The 22,782-nt window shown below is 35.8% G+C and overlaps 4 protein-coding genes across 4 annotated transcripts in view; 2 read left to right on the top strand and 2 right to left on the bottom strand.

The window, feature by feature from the left end:
• Window positions 1-16,447, top strand: part of LOC112057711 (uncharacterized) — a 37,292-nt gene extending 20,845 nt beyond the window's left edge. Inside the window, exons 4-8 of the mRNA XM_024098232.2 lie at window positions 5,927-6,061; window positions 9,728-9,856; window positions 10,412-10,580; window positions 11,050-11,192; window positions 11,844-16,447. Coding sequence (XP_023954000.2) covers window positions 5,927-6,061; window positions 9,728-9,856; window positions 10,412-10,580; window positions 11,050-11,192; window positions 11,844-11,936 — 669 coding nt within the window. The 3' untranslated portion in view covers window positions 11,937-16,447. The remainder of the gene's footprint in view (window positions 1-5,926; window positions 6,062-9,727; window positions 9,857-10,411; window positions 10,581-11,049; window positions 11,193-11,843) is intronic.
• The window catches only part of LOC112057716 (uncharacterized), a 241,449-nt gene that overhangs the window by 216,221 nt on the left and 2,446 nt on the right, over window positions 1-22,782 (top strand). The window lies entirely within an intron of this gene.
• On the bottom strand, window positions 16,614-20,273 carry LOC112057714 (uncharacterized). The gene is made up of 3 exons (XM_024098234.2): window positions 19,937-20,273; window positions 18,894-19,052; window positions 16,614-18,509 (listed from the first exon to the last, which is right to left on the bottom strand). The coding sequence occupies exons 1-3, from the start codon at window positions 20,016-20,018 to the stop codon at window positions 18,283-18,285; spliced, it is 468 nt and encodes a 155-aa protein (XP_023954002.1). The 5' UTR covers window positions 20,019-20,273; the 3' UTR covers window positions 16,614-18,282.
• On the bottom strand, window positions 20,893-22,500 carry LOC112057715 (uncharacterized). The gene is made up of 2 exons (XM_024098235.2): window positions 22,034-22,500; window positions 20,893-21,686 (listed from the first exon to the last, which is right to left on the bottom strand). The coding sequence occupies exons 1-2, from the start codon at window positions 22,383-22,385 to the stop codon at window positions 21,463-21,465; spliced, it is 576 nt and encodes a 191-aa protein (XP_023954003.2). The 5' UTR covers window positions 22,386-22,500; the 3' UTR covers window positions 20,893-21,462.

Below are 22,782 nucleotides of genomic sequence, written 5' to 3'. Positions count from 1 at the left end.
GCAGATAAGGCCATGTGGTGACTATAGGCGCCTAAATGCTATTACTAAGCCCGATAGTTACCCTATACCAAGGTTACGCGATTTCACGTACTTACTCGCTGGTAAGAAAATTTTTTCACGGTTAGATATAAACAGAGCTTACAATTGCATACCAGTTAACGAGATGGACATTGAAAAGACGTCTGTGTCAACCCCTTTCGGGGCTTTCGAGTTCATCAGACTTCCTTTTGGCCTTCGAAATGCTGGCCAAAGTTTTCAGCGTTTTATGTGTCATAGCGTACTCCCAGACTTAGATTTTTTATTCGTGTATATAGATGATATAATAATTGCAAGTAACAACGTCGACGAGCATAGAAAACATTTAGAGGAAGTATTTAGTCGCTTAGAGAAGTTCGGTATTACTCTGAATATATCAAAGTGTTGTTTCGAACAGACAAAAATGGAGTTTTTAGGCCATGAAGTAACAACGGAAGGGATTCGTCCACTCGACGAGAAGGTGAAAGCCATCATCGAGTTTCCGAGGCCAGCTACTGTGGACCAACTCCGGAGATTTTTAGGTATGTTAAATTTCTATAGATCACACATACCAGGTGCCGCTGAAAAGCAGTCTGAGTTGGATCGCTATTTAACGAATACAAAAAAAAAAGATAAGTCAAAAATCGCTTGGACTGATTCAGCAAACGCTCAGTTTGAGCAGTGTAAACAGAGCCTAAGTGACGCCGCGACGTTAACGTATCCTGCGATAGACAAACCTTTGGCGCTTATGACGGATGCTTCAGAGTCATGCATGGGTGCGGTTCTACAGCAAAGAGAAGGTAACGTATGGAAACCTATTGCTTATTTTTCTAAAAAGTTCTCGGAAGCACAAAGGAAATATAGTACCTATGATCGAGAGTTATTAGCCATTTATTCGGCGATAGCTCACTTTCGATATATGATAGAAGGTCGTAATTTTATTGTGTATACTGACCATAGACCTCTAATTTATGTTTTTTCAAAGATAGGTAGCGTGAAAGAGCTACCTAGGCGAGCTAGACAGATAATGTTCATTAGCGAATTCACTACGGACATACGCCACGTGAGCGGGTTAGATAACATAGTAGCTGACACTTTGTCCCGCGTGGAAGAAATTGTTTGTCCTACGGTCATTGATTTCGCGGAACTCGCACGTGTACAAAATGATGACGAAGAGTTAAGCGAACTAAAGAAAAAAATACAATACAAAAACATCGTGATGCCAGGCACCGATAGTTGCGTTGTTTGCGAAACATCGACTAATAAGGCCCGACCATACTTACCGGAAAGTTTTAGACGTATCGCTTTCGATGCAATTCATAGTTTAAGTCACCCGGGTATTCGCGCTACCAACAAAATGGTTAGAGATAGATACTTTTGGGTAGGTATGAATAAAGATATCCGAAGATGGGCTAAGGCCTGTATCCCATGTCAACGATCTAAGATTCAAAAGCATACTGTATCCGATTTAGGTACTTTCGAGAAAGTAGATCGTTTTAGTCACTTAATGATTGACATAATAGGCCCTCTAAATACATCACCCGAGGGATATAGATACTGTTTGACTATGATAGATAGAGGTACGCGTTGGCCAGAAGCTGTCCCAATTAAAGAAATCACAGCTGAAGTAGTAGCCAAAGCTCTTTATGAAAACTATATAACGCGTTTCGGAGTATTTTTTAAGTGTACTTCCGATCAAGGTCGTTGTTTCGAGAGTAATCTTTTCAAGCAACTCATGAATCTTATGGGTATTGAAAAGATCCGCACTACCGCTTATCACCCGCAGAGTAATGGGATGATAGAACGGTGGCACAGATCTTTAAAAGCAGCACTTATGGCTAGACTGTCAACTAAAAGTTGGGTAGAAGAACTACCAACCGTTTTACTAGGTTTAAGAGCCGCTGTACGGGCAGACACTAATGTTAGTTGTGCTGAAATGGTATACGGCACAAGTATTAGGCTGCCAGGTGAATTTTATGATATAAGTAAGGATAACATTTTAGATAGCTCTAGTTATGTAAGCAAATTAAAAAGTATAATTAATGATTTAAAACCTGTTAAAAGGGTCAATAAAGACTCGAGAAAAATTTTTGTTCACCAGGATTTACACACTTGTGACAAAGTATTTATCAGGAACGACGCGGTGCGTAAGCCTCTCCAAACGCCTTACGACGGTCCGTACCGAGTAATTAGCAGGACAGAGAAAGTTTTTAAGGTCCAATTACCCACACGTCAGGTTATAGTTTCTATAGATCGGTTGAAACCAGCTTATATTTTGGAGGAAAACGATAATCCCCAAAATACTATGTCGTCAAAAACTACGGAACCGATTTTAAAAAAGAAAGTCACAGTGTGTACGGTCCCTTATAATACCAACGGTGTAAAATGCAAAACAACGAGCAGTGGTCGCGTCAGCCGCGTACCTGCACGTTATGCTTAGTTGCATTATTGTTAATTGTTTCGTCATGTTTATAATTTTAAGAAATTAGTTGTGCAATGTTAAAGTAAAAACCATATTCTGCTTAAAGTAATTGTATTTGAAGGTGTTCTACAAAATTGTTTACATAATATTACACTTATACAAATTTTACATTGTCATTTATATTTTTTTTTTTTTTGTTTAAATTTTTTTTTGTTGTTAGCTTTACAGAGTTCATTAGTTTAAGTGTAACAAGTGTATGCTCCTCGTGAAACGTTTTGTCAGCATTGTGCTTATAGTGTTAAGAATGAAACACCCCTATACTTCCTATACATTGTTTTCTGTAAAAAAAAAAAAAAAAGGGGGTGGAATGATGTGGTGGTCACACACACATAGATTGTAAATGAAAATGCTACTTAAGCATTTTCGTAATTATGACGAAGTCAATACGGGCGGTTTGTCGCCAGTCGTTACCTAACCGTTGTAACTGATAGTCAATATAAGTGTTTTATCAGTGGAGCCTACTATTATTTATCACCCATAACCGCTACCCGGGACACGACATACCTCACTCAAACCCAAATATATAAGTATCCAAATAGTACTAAAGTGGTAAAACCTATACTATTCATGGCTAAACCGCTTAACCAATTTTGATGAATTTTGTCATTTAGATGAATTTATCCTGGAGCAGAACATTAGCTTTTTTACCAGAAAAGCAACATTTCTGTGAGATTTGAAATGTGGTCGTCTACTAGAAAATATCCAAGTCACTACGTCGAAACACGCAAAAATAAACTTCTGGAAATTTTTGATCTCGCTCCGATGCTTACAAATATAGCGATTTCGCTTGAAAACGAATATATATCATACAGGGTGATTCGGTCTTTAGTGCGGATATTTTATTTCGTGGTTCTGTATCATTAATAGAATATAAATCTACAAACAGTTCGATACATTTTATGTAATTTTTTTTTAATTTATGTCTCTAAAATAACAAAATAATGTACATATTATTACTAAACAAGATATATTCAGCTTAAAAGTGATCTGGTGACGTCCTTTAGGTATCAAACGAAAATAAAATAAACGCACAATAGGGTGACCCTAAAATTCTGTTCAAAAGTAAATAACTTTAGCTAACGATAATTTTGTTATTATTGAGTTAAAAAAAAAAAGAAAAAATACGTGATCATTAAATTTTGTTTATGTACAAAATATAAAAATATCCGCACTAAAAAAATTTTCTTCCTGTATAAAACTCGTCGATGGTAAAGCTTTCTAATAGTGAAAGTATTTATAAATTATGTCTAAAATATTACTTGTCTCCTTATTTGGACTTAGGATGTATTTGTCCGAACATGAAAGCGCAGTGTTAGTCGACCCCCCACTAGGGGGGCAAAAACATCAAGCGGGTTGTAGGGAGCCGCTAGATGCTGGTTGCCCGAGACCGTGGTGTTTGAAAGACCATGCAAAATACCTGCAAGATAGTCCAAACTTGCAAAAGATTAGGTAACACAAAAACATACATACAGCCGAAAGTAGAACCTCCTCCTTTTTAGAAGTCGGTTAAAAAATACTTTTATCCCGGTCTATCTATTCACGATAATGTCTTTATTATTATTACAGTTATTAAGGCATTAACAAAAAAATTAAAAGATCAATGTTTCAAAGCCAGAACCTCATTATCTGATCTACACAGGTTAACCTCTGTACCAACTAGGCAATTCAAATAGCTTAATAATAGTGATTGAGGAAAAAAGTTAGGTAAGTAGGTAAATGTCTATCTAAAAAACATCCGAGTGAAGTTATTCGAATAAAAATAATTTTATTCGAATACTGTGACTCGTACAAATTCGCCAGCGCCCGTTATCCGCTAATAATCTATTATAACTTATACCTACTTACATTTGTATATTTTTGCACATCGAGCGAGCGAGCAACGCCTAGCTTATTATAAGTTGTAAGGAGCAGTACAAGCAGTATATAATTTTGCACTCTTTTACAATGTCCCAAAAGTGGAATTAAATAGATGCTTACCCTATTAGTAGATAACCGCAAAGCAGTTTTACCTACCTTTTTTCTATTACGTCATTTATCATTAATGCATTTTATATCATAATATAGCCGAGCTAGCCAAGTATATGACCTTTGCCTTCGATTCGGAGTGCGTAGGTTCGAAGGTTCGAATCCCGTCCCGGGCATGCACCTCCAACTTTTCAGTTATGTGTATTTTAAGAAATTAAATACCACGCGTCTCAATCGGTAAAAGGAAAACATCATAAGGTAACCTGCATACCTGAGATTTTTCTTAATTCTCTAACACCCAGTTTCTTCATGTAAAGCTAAAGTAACAGTAAAAGTAGTAAGTAGTAAGGAAGACTTTATTTTTCAGTGAATAAGACCCTCACTTTTGATTTATGACGTTACTTTGACTGTTACTTGCGATGAAGAAACTGGCCGTAAGTGTGTGAAGTTTGCCAATCCGTTTTGGGCCTGCGCGGTGGATAATTAGCCTAACCCCTCTCAATATGATCGGAGACTCGTGCTCAACAGTGAGCCAAATGTGGATCGCTAATGATGATGATATCATAATATTCCACGCCACGCCGTACGCCTCATGGAATGTTGCTGGGAGCTAATGTAGACTGCGCGATGTTCTACTACTCTGCATGTCATTATAAAGTGTACGGGTGTCTCGTCTTCTTCTATGCATCCTATGCACAGAGGCCAGACAATCTGTTATCCAGACATTAGGTACAGCAACGGGTGAAACCGTGGGGCACAGCTAGTAATAAATGAAAACAAACGTTTTTGTCCCAGACCGTTTAGCGCAGTTTTGCATAATCAGCTTATGCTATACGGTTGAGAAATCTTGGCTATACTGTGCTATACTATGTAGGTACTCCGTATTATATCATTGCTCCAATTACATTGTTCTGTAGGTATATGTCGACGTGAAATATTTTACTAGGAATTTACCCGGCAGGAAAATAAACGCAGTATTCTTTTGCATCCATAATGCAGTATTTGTTAATGCACCTATAGGTTATCTAATAGTTCGTTAATCGAGGAATCCCGGATTATAGGAACCAAGCAGTGATTCAGTAGTCCATGGAAAAAATCACAGAATTAGCAGGTTTTGTTCAGGTAATCAAATTTGTTCTAAAATAATGCATTATTTGCGAAAATACTTTTGTAAACATCTTATTAATCCTTACTCAAATAAACACAACATTCATCACAAGTATTTATTTTAAAATAAAACTCTCCTTGACCTCAATTTCTATATATGAATATCTTATAAAATAACTCAAAAAAAAATATGAACAACACACGCCAATTATCACGCGCACGGGCGTTTCCTAGCAGGCTGCCAGGAGCTCTGCGAAATACTCGTACCACGCCCTGCTACTCAGACTTCCGCGGAAGTCCCGGGTGTCGGTCAGTATACTATAAAGACGATATTGAATGAATGTCGGTTGTCCCCAGGTGGTGGAGCCCATCAACCGGCTGCTGGAGACGGTGCCGTTCGACTGCGTGTTCTACTCGCTGGACTGGCACCCGCCCGACCACGTGTCCTTCATCGACAACGTGCACATGCGGGAGCTGCACCCGTCGAGCCCGGTCAGTGACTGTCGTATGATGTTCGGTGGTATTATAATGAATCTACTTCCACTAGTGCCATCTCGTATCGGAGGTTAGCAATCATTAAGCCTTTTTTTTTTTTTTTTCTCTTGTTTGTTGGTCTATCGGAGATCAGTCTCTAGACCATAATCCGATCAAATGACTTTTTAGTATGTCGTTTCGGGCTCTGCACATCCACTGATGTAGCGTCCCTCCAGGAATGAGTATATACTACTATACTATGTTGGCCAGTCGTGTTCGTTTCAGGCGGAATTTGCAGTCGCTGACGTCTAACAATTTGACAGCCAGGTTGTTTTTATGGCGCTCAAGCCTCTGTTTGTAGGCCTCTATTGACCTGTCTATTTCCTCCTTAACAGGTGAAATGTTAAGATGGCTGTGTGTTTCTGCAGTCTTGACGAACCATGGCGCATTGCATATTACATTCAATACATTGTTTTAGAAGCGCTGAAGTATTTCAATGTTTGAGTGGCTAGCAGAGCCCCAGAGTTGAATACCGTAAGTCCATACTGGTTTTATAACACATTTATATATCAGCAGCTTGTTTTCCAGGCTTAGTGTGGATTTTCTCCCAATCAACCAATACAGTTCTCGAAATTTCATATTGGCCTGATCTCGTTTCGCCTTAATGTGATCTCTCCAAGTCAATCTTCTATCCAGATGTACACCTAAATATTTTACGGTTGTTTGGTGGGGTAAGGTAATCTCGTCTAGTTTCACAGCAGGACAATCTCCCCTTCTTAACGTAAATGTTATGTGGCTTGATTTAGTTGCACTAGCTTTGATTCTCCATTTTTTGAGCCAGGAACAAGTTTTATTTAGGTGTTCTTGTAGATTTAGAGAAGCTATGTTGGGATCTACATTGCGTGAAAGCAGAGCAGTATCATCTGCATAAGTCGCTGTTATCACATTTTGGGACAAAGGCATGTCAGCTGTATAGATAGTATATAGGACGGGGCCCAGCACCGACCCCTGTGGTACTCCAGCTTCGATTTTGTAGAAATTAGACAGTTGGTCATTACATTTGACTTGGAATATGCGTTCGGAGAGATACGATTTTATGAGCATATATGCTGTGTTTGGCATGCACTGTTTTACTTTATATATAAGGCCTTTATGCCAAACACGATCAAAAGCCTGTTGGATGTCTAGAAAAGCAGCTGAACAGTATTCTTTTCGTTCTAGTGTCTGACGAATAGTGTGTGCCACTCTGTGAATCTGCTCTGTTGTTCCATGATGGGCCCGGAAGCCAAACTGGTGATCTGGTAATATTTTTTGGTCTTCTAAGACAGGTTCTAATCGTTTAAGGAATAGTTTCTCAAACAGTTTTGATAGTACTGGGAGAAGACTAATTGGTCTGTATGAAGACACATTTGTAGGAGACTTTCCTGGCTTGGCTATCATATTTATTATGGAGACTTTCCAGAGTGACGGGAAATGTTGTGTTCTCAATATTGCATTGAACAATACTGTTAGTAGTATGACTCCTTTTTTTGGCAACTGTTTTAAGACTTCAGCTGTGATGAGGTCATAGCCGGGTGCTTTCTTTAGTTTTAGCTGGTTTATTTCTTTAAGAATTTCTTTTGGGTTAACTGGTCTCATTGGAATCGATAATTGCTGGTCACTCTCAGTAACTTTGTTAATTTCATCTTCTGTTTCTGAAGGATCGGGATCATTTGGTTTAAATACCTCCTGCAGGAATTGAGCAAATAGCTCGGCTTTTTCTGTAGGGGTTCTAACCCAGTTACCATCAGATTTTTTAAGGGGTGGCACATAATCTGTTGACTTTTTGAGAGGTTTGGTCATTTTATAAAGAGAGTAGTCTTCTGATTTATAAGGAGAAAGTGTCTGTAGTTGATCTTGTAGGGTCATATTTTCATTTTCATCCATCATAACTTTAATTTCTTTTTTCGCCTTGTTGAGTAACCGCTTATCATGACTGCTCCTGCTTGCGTGCCATCGTCTCCTAAGGCTCCTCTTGTCAGCTATTTTTTGCCGGATTTCTGCAGGGTAATACAGGCTCTGAGGTGTAGATTCTAGGTATGGAGTAGACAACCACGCCGCCTCTTGTATTAGGTTAGTAGCGTATAAAACTGCGTCATCGATCTCTTTTGCTGTTTTTAATGAAATTCGTAAGTTAACCTTGTCGTCTATGTAGTCTCGGAAGGCTTCCCAGTCTGTTTTTTTATTATAAAGGGTCTCGCGTGGTTCCTTCAGGATAACTGTAGTGCTCAAGGTACATATGACTGGAGTGTGATCAGAAGATCCATCTAGACAAGTTTTGATTTTTGTGTATAAACCAGACATTCCCTTAGTGATAAAGAAGTCAATAAGATCTGGAGTTTTAGTACGATCACTTGGCCAGTGAGTTGGTTCGCCACCTGACAGTACATTGAGGTGGTTTCTTTCAACTGCCTTTCTTAGTTCTCGTCCTCTAGTAGTGACCAGTCTTGAGCCCCATAAGGTATTCTTGGCGTTCCAGTCACCACCTGCAATATATTTACTACCAAGTGTTTGAAAGAACTCAACATACATTTCTTCAGAAATCTTATGTTTGGGAGGACAATACACGGCTGCAACATTTAGGGTTCCTTGCCAGTCGTCTATAGATACTATGGAGGCCTGTAGGAATTCATGTTTAAAGTTACGAAGAACATGTTGTTTTATATTTTCTCTAATTACTACTGCAGCTCCAGCATGCGATGTTCCATCTGGATGGTTAGTGAAATATATATTGTATCCCTTTAATTTAACTGTTCTTCATAAATCATTAAGCCTAATTTTACTTTATTCACTGCTGCCCAAAACAGTGATTAGGAACTAATTTTGAACCATTCTTGAGCCAAGATGTATGTCTACGATCAGGCTAGACAGTAAGCTCGAGCAGGCCAAATATGGAATTTCGTATTAAATGACCCATGACATGCTTGCTGCTTTTGTTAGCTTTCCCGTTATATTAAATAAGAGTAGTTATTTCTCATGCAGGGCTTCAAAATTTTCATTTGCCCCAATTCCGGATGATAATGAAGGAACCAAGGACTCAAAGGTAAATGCGAATAATTCTAAGGTCAAAGTCAAGGATTTTGAGGTAAAAGCGAAAGAATAAAGTTAAAGTTCGGATTTCTAAAATAGAAGCGAAGGATTTTAAAATTAAAGCCAGGAATCTATGGTAGAAGCAAAGGGTTTTAAAGTAGGAGCGAAGGCTTCTTCTAGAAAACAAACTCAAACGATTCTGTTTGAGTAACGTCATACTACTAACTAGTGACGTAACATAACGTCACTAGTTAGTAGTTTGGAAAATATAAGCTTTATTTCATCTACGACTATTGCAATTTCTTCTTTAGCACAGTTGGGAGTCAGCTCTATGTAGATCTCTAGGCTTGTCATTGGCATTGTCATTACATCAGGCAATGCAAAAGCTATCCCTTAAAAATGACAAAATGTTCTGTAGGACGTCCAAATGTGATGGTTTTGAGCCGTCTAAATTCAGCGACTCTTGATGTTGGTTGCGCATCTACGATCTACACAAGGCGTAGGTGTATCTATAGTGTGTAATAAAAACTATTTAAAACAAATACAGATATCGTATTAGAGTAAAGCACGGCTCGTAAGTAGTAGGAACCTTACAGTGTATTGTGTATTCTCCAGATACCAGCGGACAAGGCGCAGGCGTACGACACGGTGGTGTTCGCGGGCCCGCCGCCCATGAAGCAGCGCCTGTGGCCGCGCCACTGCGTGCAGGACACGTGGGGCGCCGAGCTGCACAAGGACCTGAAGGTAGGATGCGCTGCAACCGCCACGGTTCAAGGTCAGACATGGTGTTATCCACCGTGGCACTCACTGGAGAAAAATAATTAGGCGTTGGCCACATCTCAATGTGGTCTCCGGGAATCTCGAGAGGGGTCTAGACGTTGGCGTGATTAAAAAATAGGGGTTCATGTAAGCGGGGTCCAAAAATTTTATCTAGTTACGCACCAAATTCTATATAAACATGCGAAGTTATTGGTTTCTTCTGCTTGTGTTAAAAGAGTAAAGTTGGAAGGAATCACTTTTTTGATTGACCAACTAACTCTGCTTTAGATCCACTCACAACACAATCGATTCTCACTTCTTCTTTCAAAAACTGATAGTAAACCATCGTCAGATATAATTTTTACGTATTTTGAATCATTGATTTCAAAAGGGAACTTCTGGTTTATGATTTCAGGACACTTCACTTACCAGCATCGCACCAGACCGCGAAATGCCATGTGACAAGCGTCCTCGCGAGCTGATTCCCCTATTTGAAAAGGTTACTTGATTGTCCTTTGTAACTTTCAACTTGTTGTTCAGGTGGTGGACAACGCAGTGAAGGTGTACAAGGGAACCAACCCCGAGGTGGACTCGTACTCCGTGTTCTGGGACAACAAGAAACTGACCGACACTAGTCTCAGCACGCAGCTGCGCGCGCGCGGCGCCACCGACATCTACATCTGCGGGCTCGCCTACGATGTGTGCGTCGGTAAGTGCGGCCTCCCATTTGATCGGTGCTTTTAGCAAAGTTTTACACGAAAGCGTCTGTTAAACAATATTGGTTAAACACACAGTATATATATCAAGTTACAGCTAAGACATAGTTTAATGTATCATCAGCATCATCATCAACAGCCGATGTATGTCCACTGCTGGACATAGGCCTCTTGCATGGACGGTCAACATCCAGTGGCCTTCTCTAACCTACACTGCGCTTTCGGGTGTGGTGTCGTCATTCCAGCACCTTGGAACCCCAACTTCCATCAGCTCATCGAAGTATGTGGCCTGGTCATGGCCTTCAGCTTCGCGACTAGCTGAGCTACGTCAGTAACTTTCGGTTCTGATTTCGATTCTTCTGCGGATCTTCTCAATTCTGATTCAACCACGCAGAGAAAGTCCATGCATAGTTCGCTCCATTGCTCGCTGAGTAACTTTGAGCCTTAAGTTGTTATCCCCAGGAGCGACAATAGCCGATGCGTTGGCCATCGGCTACCGCGCCGTCCTCATCGACGACGCGAGCCGCGGCGTGGACCTGGCGGACATCGAGCGCACCAAGCAGACCATCGTGTCCAACAACGGCGTCATCGTCGACTCACATCAGGTGAACGAGACAGTGTGTTACAGATAGATAGAGCACGTTGCCGTTGGCTGCCTTTGGGCTTTAGCTATATCCGGGCATCAACCCGATAGGTACCGTGTGCTTCAAACCATGATGAGCAGAATTGCAGGGAAAAGAGGAGTAGGAAGAAGGAAAAAGTCTTGAGGAAGATAAGGGAGTGGACTGCCTTAAGGACAGTCGGAGAACTTTTCCGCCTTACCACAAATAGAAGGAAACTGACCCTCAGTAATCGAGAGGCACTTTAAAAAGGAAGACGTCGTATCGCTGTGCTAACAGAGTATCCACAATCTAGAAATTCTGAAAAAGCTAAGGGAAAAGCACAAGAGGTGGTCAGAGAAAGACAGTAAAATTAAAGAATCACCTAGAAAGTCAGAGCAAAACTAATTGTAATATTGAATTTTCAAGCTGGTTTTTAGAATTGTAATCCTCTTCAATGCGACATAATTTTGGTCACAATTAGATTATTTTAAAACAAGACCTCTTTCTTTTTCATAAATACAGTTTATCTGAAAATGGGTAACAGTAAACTGTAAAGTCAAGTATTTTTTAGATATAAGCAGTAGACACCCTGATTAAACTACTAAGTATATTTAAAATTGGCAATCCAACAATTTATTTTTTTGGTTTTTTTAGATACTGGCAATGGTAGAGGGGCGTGACCGACGGCCGGAACTCGGCTACAAACTTGCTATGGAACTGAAGAACGCAATGGAAGACGAACAATAAATTATACTTTGAGGGTAGGTCGGATATAAAATTACTTGCAAAACATACATAGCAATGATGACCGCATACCTAACAGCTCGTGCAATGAGACAAAATGACAGCAACAACACATATACAAAAGCAAATTCAAAACTTAACTTTTTGATAACCTCTAGTTGGTAATGCTGTGTTTGTAAACCTAAAAAAGATAGGGTTGAATCTTTCTATCAATTTATGTTTTGATTGTCGTAGATCTGCTATGGTGGTACGCATCGGACGTGGCTAGTTATCACTCTATCGATAAAGACATACCTCCAAGCGATTTGACGTTCCAGTATGACGTCGCGTAGAAACTAACAGAGATATGTTTAGAATAACTTGCACCTCTTTCAACTTAGACTGCATCACGCTTCCATATTAGAGTATGATTTATATTCCTTACAAGTTAAGCCCTTGAATACAATCTCTCCAGTTGGTAAGTAATTATGCAATCTAAGATATAAGCGACCAGACTTGTTAGGAAGAGGATGATAATCCACACCCCTTCCGGTTTCTACACGACATCGTACCGGAACGCTAAGTCGCTTGGCGGTACGTCTTTGTTTGTAGGATGGTAACTAGCCACGGCCGAAGCCTGCCACCAGCCAGACCTGCTTCGTCACTTCATATGGTGAGATATTTTTGGATTCTTGTCTGACATGTGACATCACTTTAGCACGGCTGTTAGGTTTGTGATAATCTTAAACATTAAAATGCGTAATTTTAAAGTTTCAATAGAGTAAAAATTCGAATTAAATAAACTAAAGTAGTGATTTTAAATGGCAGGGTAAGCGTCGCCTTGCTGCCTCTATGAGACGCAAACCTCTGTTATCAGGGTAAATAAAAGCCTTAACTCGTTATAAAAATGCTTAATGGTAATGGAATGTTATCCATTACTAGTGATGGAATTAGGATGCACTGTGTAACTTGAAATATACAGTTAAATCCTTTATGGTTTAGAAAGTCTATGGACTCTATGGCTTATGGAGTAGGCTAGAGATCTGGTATCTAAAAACCCTATTTCTTGGGTTATTATTATAACTACTCCTAGTATAGGATTCTCTTTAAAAGAGGAAAAGGGATATGTTCGTGTTAAACATGACATTTTTAAGATAACCCAGTTACTATATTTATTGTTTTATTAATTAACTAATTATTATAAATGCACGTGTACTTAAATTTATTGTGTATATACATAGGAAATGTTATATTATTGGTGAAAGAATTATAATTGGAAAAAAGGAAGGGATTAAAAAATATATATAATGCAAATGGACCACTCGCCATATTGAGTAAAAATCGAAAATGGTTGTCAAAATTTTAAACTTTAATCGCTAAGGAACACTGGAAATTTAAGACTTCTTAATGTGTGTTTGTGAAATTTAATAAGTTTCACAATTAATTCATGTAATTAAATAAAAAGATTCAGACTCCCATAATTTCTGGGAAAATAAAAGATCGCGGTTGGACCATAGACACAAATGTATAATGTTTTAAAAAATATTATATCCCTTCCCGGATCATCATTTCCTTCGATTGATAAAGTGAAAAACTTAATGATATACCAATAGGTATTGTTATATTTCGATGTATAAGCCTGACCAGAAAGAACCTCACCATGTTGCGAAAAAAAGAATTTAATAAATTTCTTCAGCCTATATTTATATATTTTTTCCATTAGCATACTAAGTACTGCTAAATAATATTTGTTACGCCCCCAAACCAGTTTTTTTTTAATTTCTGTTCAGGCATATATAATTCCCTGATATCATGTAAACAAAATGTTATTAATAATCTAATGTTATAAATTATTAGACGGGATCTCTACTTTAAAAAATGCAATGTTCCTTGACTACTATCATATTTGACATTAAGTGTGGATTTTGTCTTACACAACTTTTATTCTTTTTCGACACTTTGTTTAGGTAGTTCGCGATTTTGTTACAAAACCTGGTTATAATCCTATTTTAGACGATCTATTACTATTAAATTATTAAAGTATAACTATTTATTAAACTAATTATCTATAGCACTAAAGCTTTGAAAGCGAAAATTGATCAAAAAATATTATATGTATATTTAGTACTATAGTCAGAATAATCTCGTAGAGAATGCTATTGCAATCTAAATAAGACAAACTTAAGTGCATTTCACGGCCAGTTTTATGTATATTTTTAAGTTAGCAAGTATACGCATTTGAAATTGTTTGTTTGCGAGTTTGAGGCATAGACTAGGTAAATAAATAATGTGTAAAATATTCATTAAGCTCCTAAAAATATAAGCAATGACCTATACAAAAATGTATCCCAAGGACTGACCGGTTAGCACGGAAATGAAGTTTTCAAAACCTAAAAACTGTCATAAAACAAGGACTTTTTGATAATAGTTCAAAAACTATAAGTTATATAGTAAATTTGAAAAGAATCATTTATAGGATTTTTCTAAAAGAAACTGTGTATAAACTAAAGTTTTGTGTTTGTAGGTTGTAAAAAACTAAATTTTTCCGTGCATGAAAAATGTAATTCAAGAAAAATTATGAATTACTAAGTCCTTGGAATACATTTTTCTAGATGTCGTTCCAAATTCTATAAACTCATATGTTTAGTAGCTATTTTACACGTTGTTTAACTAGTCTCACAATGTCGCCTGCTTGTCGGTTTGTTGTTTTTACAACTCGACAGTATGAGTCTCGAATTCATTTGTATCTACTCTCTCTTTCTACAGTATCGTGTTGGACAAAGAGAGATAGAGAAGAATTCGAAACTCATTCTGTCGAGAGCAACATCTTTATATAATATCGACTGTGTTCTCGCTACAATGCCACCATAATTTAAACACCTTCAACAAAAAAGTAAATATGCAATTTCTAGGCATACAAAAATATATTTATCTAACTACTAAACTTAACTACGAAATAAATCATCGCTGACATACTTACCGATATATTATTATAATTAATATAAGTGTGTAGTTAAAATAAGGTTGAGGTTTATTTGTTAAAATCCTTATGCCTTAATTTTCACTTAACACTACACTGCAAAAAATGACTTTAGTTAAGGTAATTTAAAATGGTAGTTATAAGTTATTTATTTGAATTAATTTATTTCTAGTTTTTATTATTTATTAATTCATGTTTGTTCCGTTTCAATCAATCGATTCAAAGTTAATGAATTTCATGTTTTTTTTTATAAAAAGAGGACTATATTAAAAAAATCTCATTAATTCATGACATTTTAACAGTTTTAACAAATTCGTAGTTTTTTAGTATTTATTTGATAATAATAATCAGAGTTAGTACCGTGTCTAATCGGTACCTTAATTGTTAAGTGGTATTTATTTGGTGCTACTTCTAGAAGTAGGTATAATTTTGTTGTCACTCTCTAATAATTTGAAATAAAAAGTGACAAAATTAACCGCGGTACAGTATAACAGCTATATATACTCCGAAAAGAGTCCAGACCTTCAGTTGTCCAATACAGAATGCTATGAAAAAATCAAATTCTTGTCCAGTGTTTTTAAATACTTCTCATCAAAAAAAATCGAAACAGTCCGCATATTCTCTAACGATGTTCTGTATAACTCGCAAGTGCGAGTTTCGAATTCCTGCTATCTTTCTCATACTATAGTATCGTGTTAAACAGAGAGAGATAGAGGTGAATTCGAAACTCGCACTTGCGAGTTATAAAAATATCGTTAGAGAATAGCCTGGCAGTACTTGCACACTATTTAATTTTTTTTGATGAGATGTATATTTTCCTAAGGTATAATTATCGCAGATTTGTTCTTTTTGTAAAAAGGTATATCTGGTATATACCTATTTATGTAATGTTTTGCCATTATTAAGGTGGGCTTAAACCAGCCTATATTGTATTATTTTAGTTTTGTTTTATGTCTGTGTGTTAGACAAAAAATGCGCACCTAATTGTAGACATTCCTATTAGAATAAATACATATCTATTTAATTATATAGAAGGTTACGGTTAGTGAGATGTAGCATGTAATATTTAACAAGTAAACATATACATTTTGTAGATTCCTTCAATCTTAATATTTTGGCGTGTTGGTTTTTCGTAAGACTTACAGCCAGTTTCTTCATGTAAATCTAAAGTAACAGTAAACGTAGTAAGTAGTAAAGAAGACTTTATTTTTCAGTGAATAAGACCGTCACTTTTGATTTATGACGTTACTTTGACTGTTACTTGCGATGAAGAAACTGACCGCTAGAGGGCTATACTGTAACGATTTCGTATAACTCTCGAGTTTCCAATTCACTTATCTCTCTCTGTATAACATCTATAGTAAAAAAGATATAGGCGAATTCGAAACTCGCAGTTGCGAGATATAGACATCTTTACAGAATAACCACGCTAGGTGGAGTCTATGGAGATTTGAGGTTTCTACAAATTGTCGAGAATATTTGTCTTATTTTTCTTAGATGTGACGCTATTGTACTTTATTTTGTGATTAATGATAATAAAACATTACAAAATGCATTTTTTTTTTCAACAAATCTAATTCCTATAAAGTTTAAGCCTAATAGCACACGTAATTTTTCCACATAAATAGCTAATTCCTATAAGTCTTCGTCTGGAGGCAAAGATAATATGGTAAGTTTCAATGTTAATCGTATAAACGTTCGAGAAATAAAACCAGTAGAAATTCATCAAAAATATTTTTATTTCACACAGATCAAGTGATATGTCGGCATCTTAAAAACTAAAGGTCAACGCAGTCTACTTGAAAATTTAATAAAAAATAAACAACACGTGTGAGAAAGGTGCGGAGGCGAGGTAGTGTTAGTTAGTTTGCGCTGACCCTAATTGAGCAATCTATGAAAAAGTGTATTAATAAAATAAGAGAACGAAGAATAATTTTAAGTTAACTACTTGGCTATTTTAAGCGCAAACTGCAGAGGTCAAACTATAACTACTTATACATAATTTGCGCTTTTGAAAAAAAAACAACCTAGTTTTTTAAACCACCTATTTTCAATGAACTGCAACAACAAAAAAAAACAGTCATTGATTTTTAGAGAGAACTAACGGACAATAATTTTAGTAGCTATAATACATAGAGGGTATCCCATAAATAATAATGGATCCAACTCAAGGTGAAATTAAATCACCTAAGTAATTCTCTTAAACAATTTTGATTATTTTTATAGAAAAACCGTAAGACCGCCAAGTTTTATTTATTTTTTTCAATTTTGACAATTTTTTTCTTGCGTTATAAAATTGCAAGGAAAAGTGACATTAAAATTAATATTTATGGGATACTATATAATAAATTGGTAATGGACTAGTTTGTATACTTACTGGGTATTTTTTTAGAATTTGATCTCCCACAATGAAATAATTAGGATTTGACGATACAATCGATTAAGATTAAGGTAGTTTCAATTTATTACAATTAAAAATGGCGGATAAACCACTAATGTATCACCCTGTATTTGGTTTATTTTCCAATATTCGAACTATCACAATAATTATATAGTAAAGTATATACCACACAACTGCGTCTATTTGTGTTGATTACCACTTAATTAAAAAATTATAAGTAATTAGCGGACCCGACCAAGCTTTGCTTTGATTTATATGTCCTACTTCTTACCTACCCCTACTCTTCATTAGCCATTCGCTTTTATACTATAGATTACTTATCATTTTGTGACGTACCATGGACTCAAATTGTAACTTTTTTTATCTAATAAATAAAATGAAGGAGATTAATCACGGACGGATTTGATACTTGTCGGACGTACGCCGACAAAAATTACTTAACTTGGCCTTATGGCTATACCTACCTACATAATTTTTAATTGGATTTAATAGCTCAGGTAATTTATCTATAAAAACATTTTTAATTTATTAAAATTAATAATGTCAAAATGTATGATGTTTAACATCAAGCTATAACAGGCCCTTAGTTTTAATAGTTTAAAAGTTCACATTTTTGTTTATAAAATTATTTATTTATTTATTTTCTTAGATCACCTGTTGATCACACAAATGTTTTAGCTGCCTACCTAAGCACCAAAACCATTTTACTTACCAAATACCTGTGACCCTAAAATGATTTTACTCATGTAATAATTATTTAATCTATTAAACATAACAATTTCAATGAAAAATTCATTATTCAAATGTTGTGACATTATGTTATCATATATATTCATATTTATTAAATATCACTTTGTTTATTTAATTCACCATAAAATTATTTTTATTTTCTGCGGTACAAATTAAAAGACACTATAGCCTCTTATTAGCTAGAAACCAGATCTAATGTCAGTTAATAAAAAAAAAACACTACAAAAAAAAACTATTGTCTATGCTGCTGTAATGCTCGACAACACTTCTCTCCCCAGTTTATGTGCAACAAAGTCAAGTATGGTCATGACAAGCTCTCTCTTACTGGACATGCAAGCCATGAGTACATTAGCCGCATGTATGTAGTCCACAGGATCAAGTCTCCTTAGGTAGTTGAATACTATGTAGGTCAGCTCACTGAGTTTTTCCTTTACAGTTTCCCAGATCTCTCTCAGCGACACTATGGCTGGAATGTATAATACATTTTGTTAGTCAAATTGACCTCATATAAAAAATAGATTCATAATCAGCAACCAAAAAACATGCTCACTACTTGGAGAGACTGATCAAGTAGTTGCATTGAAAATTCAACCTTAAATTGAAACATGTTTTTTTACCTGTCTAAAGTAGATTTTGCTCTGAATTGGGGTTTTATTGCAAACAGCTTTAACATTTAGCTTATTTAGTTTTAATTTTTAACTATACTGCTAGAACACAAATGTGAACAGTTTTTTAAACAAAGCCTAATTGAAATAAATGAATATTGACTATTGACACATGGGCTAACCACTGGACCAAGGAGACACTTAGACAAAAGAAGTCATGTATTAGTAAATAGTAAAAATATTACCTGAGACACCAAGACCAGCAGCACCACCAACTCCCGCACCTAAAGCCGCTCCCATCCTCCCACCAGCATATCCACCCACTACCACACCCGCCAGTGCAAATGCCCCTGTCAATATTTTTGCTTCAGTGTCCCATACCACTCTTATTTCAAATGCATCCACTGAAACATATAAACTGTTTTTATTTAAATTATCTTACATATCAGCTGACAGACTGAACAAAAGCATTATAGGGAATTGACAATTGAGTCTACCTCCCCAGTGAGAGACAGAGGAATATTATAGTATAATAATTTGCTGTAAGTTTTAAGTGGTAAACTGAGTTATTTCAATAGCACATTATCATCATTAACAACCCATATTTGGCACACTGTTGAGCATGAGTCTCTTAGAATAAGACCACATAGATATTAGAGGCTCCCAAACTTTTTTTTTAATTAATTTGTTTTATATTTGGAACTGAACAAGTTTGGATAGGCTAGGTGCTGTTGCATTTATCAAAAACTAATGTTTATAAAGTTTTAAATGAAAATTTTGTTTGTTAGATTTTGGTTTATGGTTGGCAACCCTGTGTGCTCCCAGTTTTCGCTATGTGTGCGCCCAATTTTCCCCCCATCACTGCGACTTGACCTTGACAGGATGAAAACAGGTAAAAGTAAGTTTAGTTACATAAAGACAATAAACAAATAAGAAAGGACATTCCACACTTTTGTTATATGAATGAAAACAAATAATAATGTAAATGCTAAATGTTTATTATTAATAGTATAAATTAGTATAAGTTCCCTGGTTATTAACCATGTAAGGATGTTTATAAATCTCAATATTTAGCCATATTGATTTAATAGAACTTTATGACCAAACCTCAAGAGATTGATAATAATATGACAAAACATTGTTCAAAATAAGTAACAACAGAATTTCTTGTTGAAACTACCTATTTCTTGGAGAAATATTTTATGGGATGAAAAAGACCTAAGTACAAAAGCCAAACATGGGAATTTATACGTTCAAGTAGAATATTATCTTATCTCAAATATCTTACCCAACTGAAGAATTATTTGCTCAATCCACCGCCGGTCAAAGTTTATTTCAGTCGACACATATGGTTCAATAAGCGAGGACATTGTGAAAAATTTAGAATTGCAACGCAAATGCTTTTTTCCTTTCGTAATCCTTGTTAATAACGGTACCAATAAGCCAAACGCCAATAGCTACTTAATTATTAAATTCGAATTTGTATTTCACTATTACCATTTAAACTATTAAAACTAAAGAAATTTACAAAAATTACAGCTCGTAAAAGTTACAAAATATTTTTGTAGCAGCACAAACAAGTCAAAAATAAAAATAGAACAAAAACACACACAAACAATAACAAACGTCAAGTCGTCAAGTTATTTTAACCAGCTGTTATTTTTTTTTTAGTACTTTTGCGCTTTGGCATCTACTGAATCTACGCGACCTTTCCTCGACGAACATTTATTGCTCCACTTGATTAATAAAAAAACAATAAGTAGGTACTTCAAAATAAATAAGTTATGAAATGACATGCGTTTTCTAGGTGTTCTACCTTCATTTCTAATTTGTTTGTTGGTAAACTGAAAAGAGTGCACATTTTAATTTAACGGCTTTAGTTAAAGTCCTTTTTGCTTTGAAATAATTTAAAATTTCAAAGTCTAAACCAATCTATATTTGTTTCATTAGAAAGACAACAGAAGATGGTTAAAATTTACGGTTACGGTATTTCACGCGAAAGGACGTTGCTGAAGTCCGCTATCTATACTAATATAATAAAGCTGAAGAGTTTGTTTGTTTGATTGAACGCGCTAATCTCAGAAACTACTGGTCCGATTTGAAAAATTCTTTCAGTGTTAGATAGCCCATTTATCGAGGAAGGCTATAGGCTATATTTTATCCCGGTATTCACACGGGAACGGGAACCACGCGGGTAAAACCGCGCGGCATCAGCTAGTTAAGGATACAAAAGAAACTCAAAACAACTTTATCATTGCATAGCATATATTATTATTTTATATTTATTAGATTTCACACACATTCACATTAATTAGAACATAATTTAAAATTCGACATATATACAAGCTGTATTTTGATAGTTAAGAATGTAAATATTTGCACAGAAAAACAAAAAGTAACGAAAAATAAAACAGTAAAGAAAGAATAACTAAAATATGGAGAAAGCAAATAAAGATGAAATACACAATAGTCACTTGTATATACAAATAACAAATCAATCCAAATTAATAATCTAATAATAATTTATAATTAAGTAAGTTACACATCATATCCAATTAATTCATGTAATAAATTAAAAATAAATAATTAAAGTTCTAGGTTACGTATTATTCACGTCACTGACGTAAATAATACTTAACCTAGAACTTTAATTCATATCTCAGTAAAGTCATATCTCAGTCTTGTAAAGTTGTAAATAATTATGTAAAGTTACAGTCTAGGAACCTAGTTGTCTGTAAAATACGCGGTAAAAAGTAATCATCACTGGTCGTTGGGTCAAGAATTTTTCAACGTCGTTAGGTCAAAAACAAACATTTACATATTGGTTAAACTAGACAAAATTTTCTTTCCCAGTACACTAGAAGTTACTTCCAAAATTATCATGGCCAGTTGAGAGCTCTGGCCACTATGTTTGATCAGGAAATTCGCGGCCATCTTATAATCATCGATTCCCATTCCAGCCAGGTAATCGTAGACTATATCATATAATTCACTTAGTTTTCCCTTTATATTTTGCCAAATATCGCGCATTGTCACAACTGAAATAAATGAAGTGTAAATTAATAATTTTCCAAGGCTTTTTTAGAATAGATTTTAGAATTTTAAATGGTATTTATTAATTAGGTAATTTTACATTTTACTAGCAGATGACCCATGGTTTCATTGTCGTAGTTCCCGTGGGAAAACGGGGATAAAAAAAAGGAAAAAAAAATCTATGACACCCGCAAGTGGTTCAATTGCTAAAAGAATTCTCAAAATCGGTTAAGTAGATCCAGAGATTACATATTTCACAAACCTCTTTATAATATTAGTGTAGAACTATAAAAGTACTTATAGATAATGTGGATGTACTTGAAGAACATTCGAGAAGAAGTATACAACTTACCGGCAACTCCAAGCCCACATACGCCGCCAATGGCGCCACCCACTGCCGCGCCAGCTTTCCCTCCATAATGCTTTCCAATCATACTTCCAGCCAACGTTAATCCTGCAGTTATAATGGCAGCCTTCTTTACTCGGCTATCGTTTAACAGGATACGAAAGTTGAATTGGTCGCTGATCGCCAATATTATGTTCTCTATTGATGCAGGGTCGAAGGGCAGAGCGCTGGAGTTTGTCGGCATCTCAAGTGCGCTGATACCTCGTGAACATGATCCTCCCGCACAGCAAAGTTCAAATTCATTCTCACTATCCGAATCACTGGAATCTGTAAAGCACGATCTGCAGTTTGAATTCATTTTTCCTTCTTGATTGCTTGAGGCAAGGCAGATAGGCAAAGGCTAGCAGTGACGACTGACGAATGCGGAATGATGATGCAGTTTTAGTGCTATACTTATTTTCTATATTAAAGACTTGTACTTGACTTGTAATTATAATCACAGACCAGTAATATATTAATTATTTATATATTTGTATGACTACCCCCATTTTAACTACATTTTAACAGATCAAATAAAGCTACATTATCTGTACTTGTATTTGTAGACTTACATAAGTTAACGGTGTTAAAATGAATCTCAAGTCAGCTTGTGGCTTACTTACTCAGAAATGTTAAAAATCCACTGTAAATTGTATTTCATATTAACATGTCCGAGTCATATATGTATTATCTATGGTCAGAGTCCTTGGTCAGGT

This window comes from Bicyclus anynana, chromosome 22 (genome assembly GCF_947172395.1).
Source record: "Bicyclus anynana chromosome 22, ilBicAnyn1.1, whole genome shotgun sequence".
Classification (NCBI taxonomy): Eukaryota; Metazoa; Arthropoda; class Insecta; order Lepidoptera; family Nymphalidae; genus Bicyclus; species Bicyclus anynana.
Note: the sequence above shows the minus strand (reverse complement) of the source record. Positions and strands in the feature narration are given on the sequence as shown.

Excerpts from the sequence above, each read along its gene's own strand:
- LOC112057714 (XM_024098234.2), bottom strand. The coding sequence starts at position 20,018 with ATGTCCTCGCTTATTGAACCATATGTGTCGACTGAAATAAACTTTGAC. Across the intron at positions 19,053-19,936 it reads GCAAATAATTCTTCAGTTGG|TGGATGCATTTGAAATAAGA; the intron begins GTAAGATATTTG and ends TATATGTTTCAG. Across the intron at positions 18,510-18,893 it reads TGCTGGTCTTGGTGTCTCAG|CCATAGTGTCGCTGAGAGAG; the intron begins GTAATATTTTTA and ends TATACATTCCAG.
- LOC112057715 (XM_024098235.2), bottom strand. The coding sequence starts at position 22,385 with ATGAATTCAAACTGCAGATCGTGCTTTACAGATTCCAGTGATTCGGAT. Across the intron at positions 21,687-22,033 it reads ATGTGGGCTTGGAGTTGCCG|TTGTGACAATGCGCGATATT; the intron begins GTAAGTTGTATA and ends CATTTATTTCAG.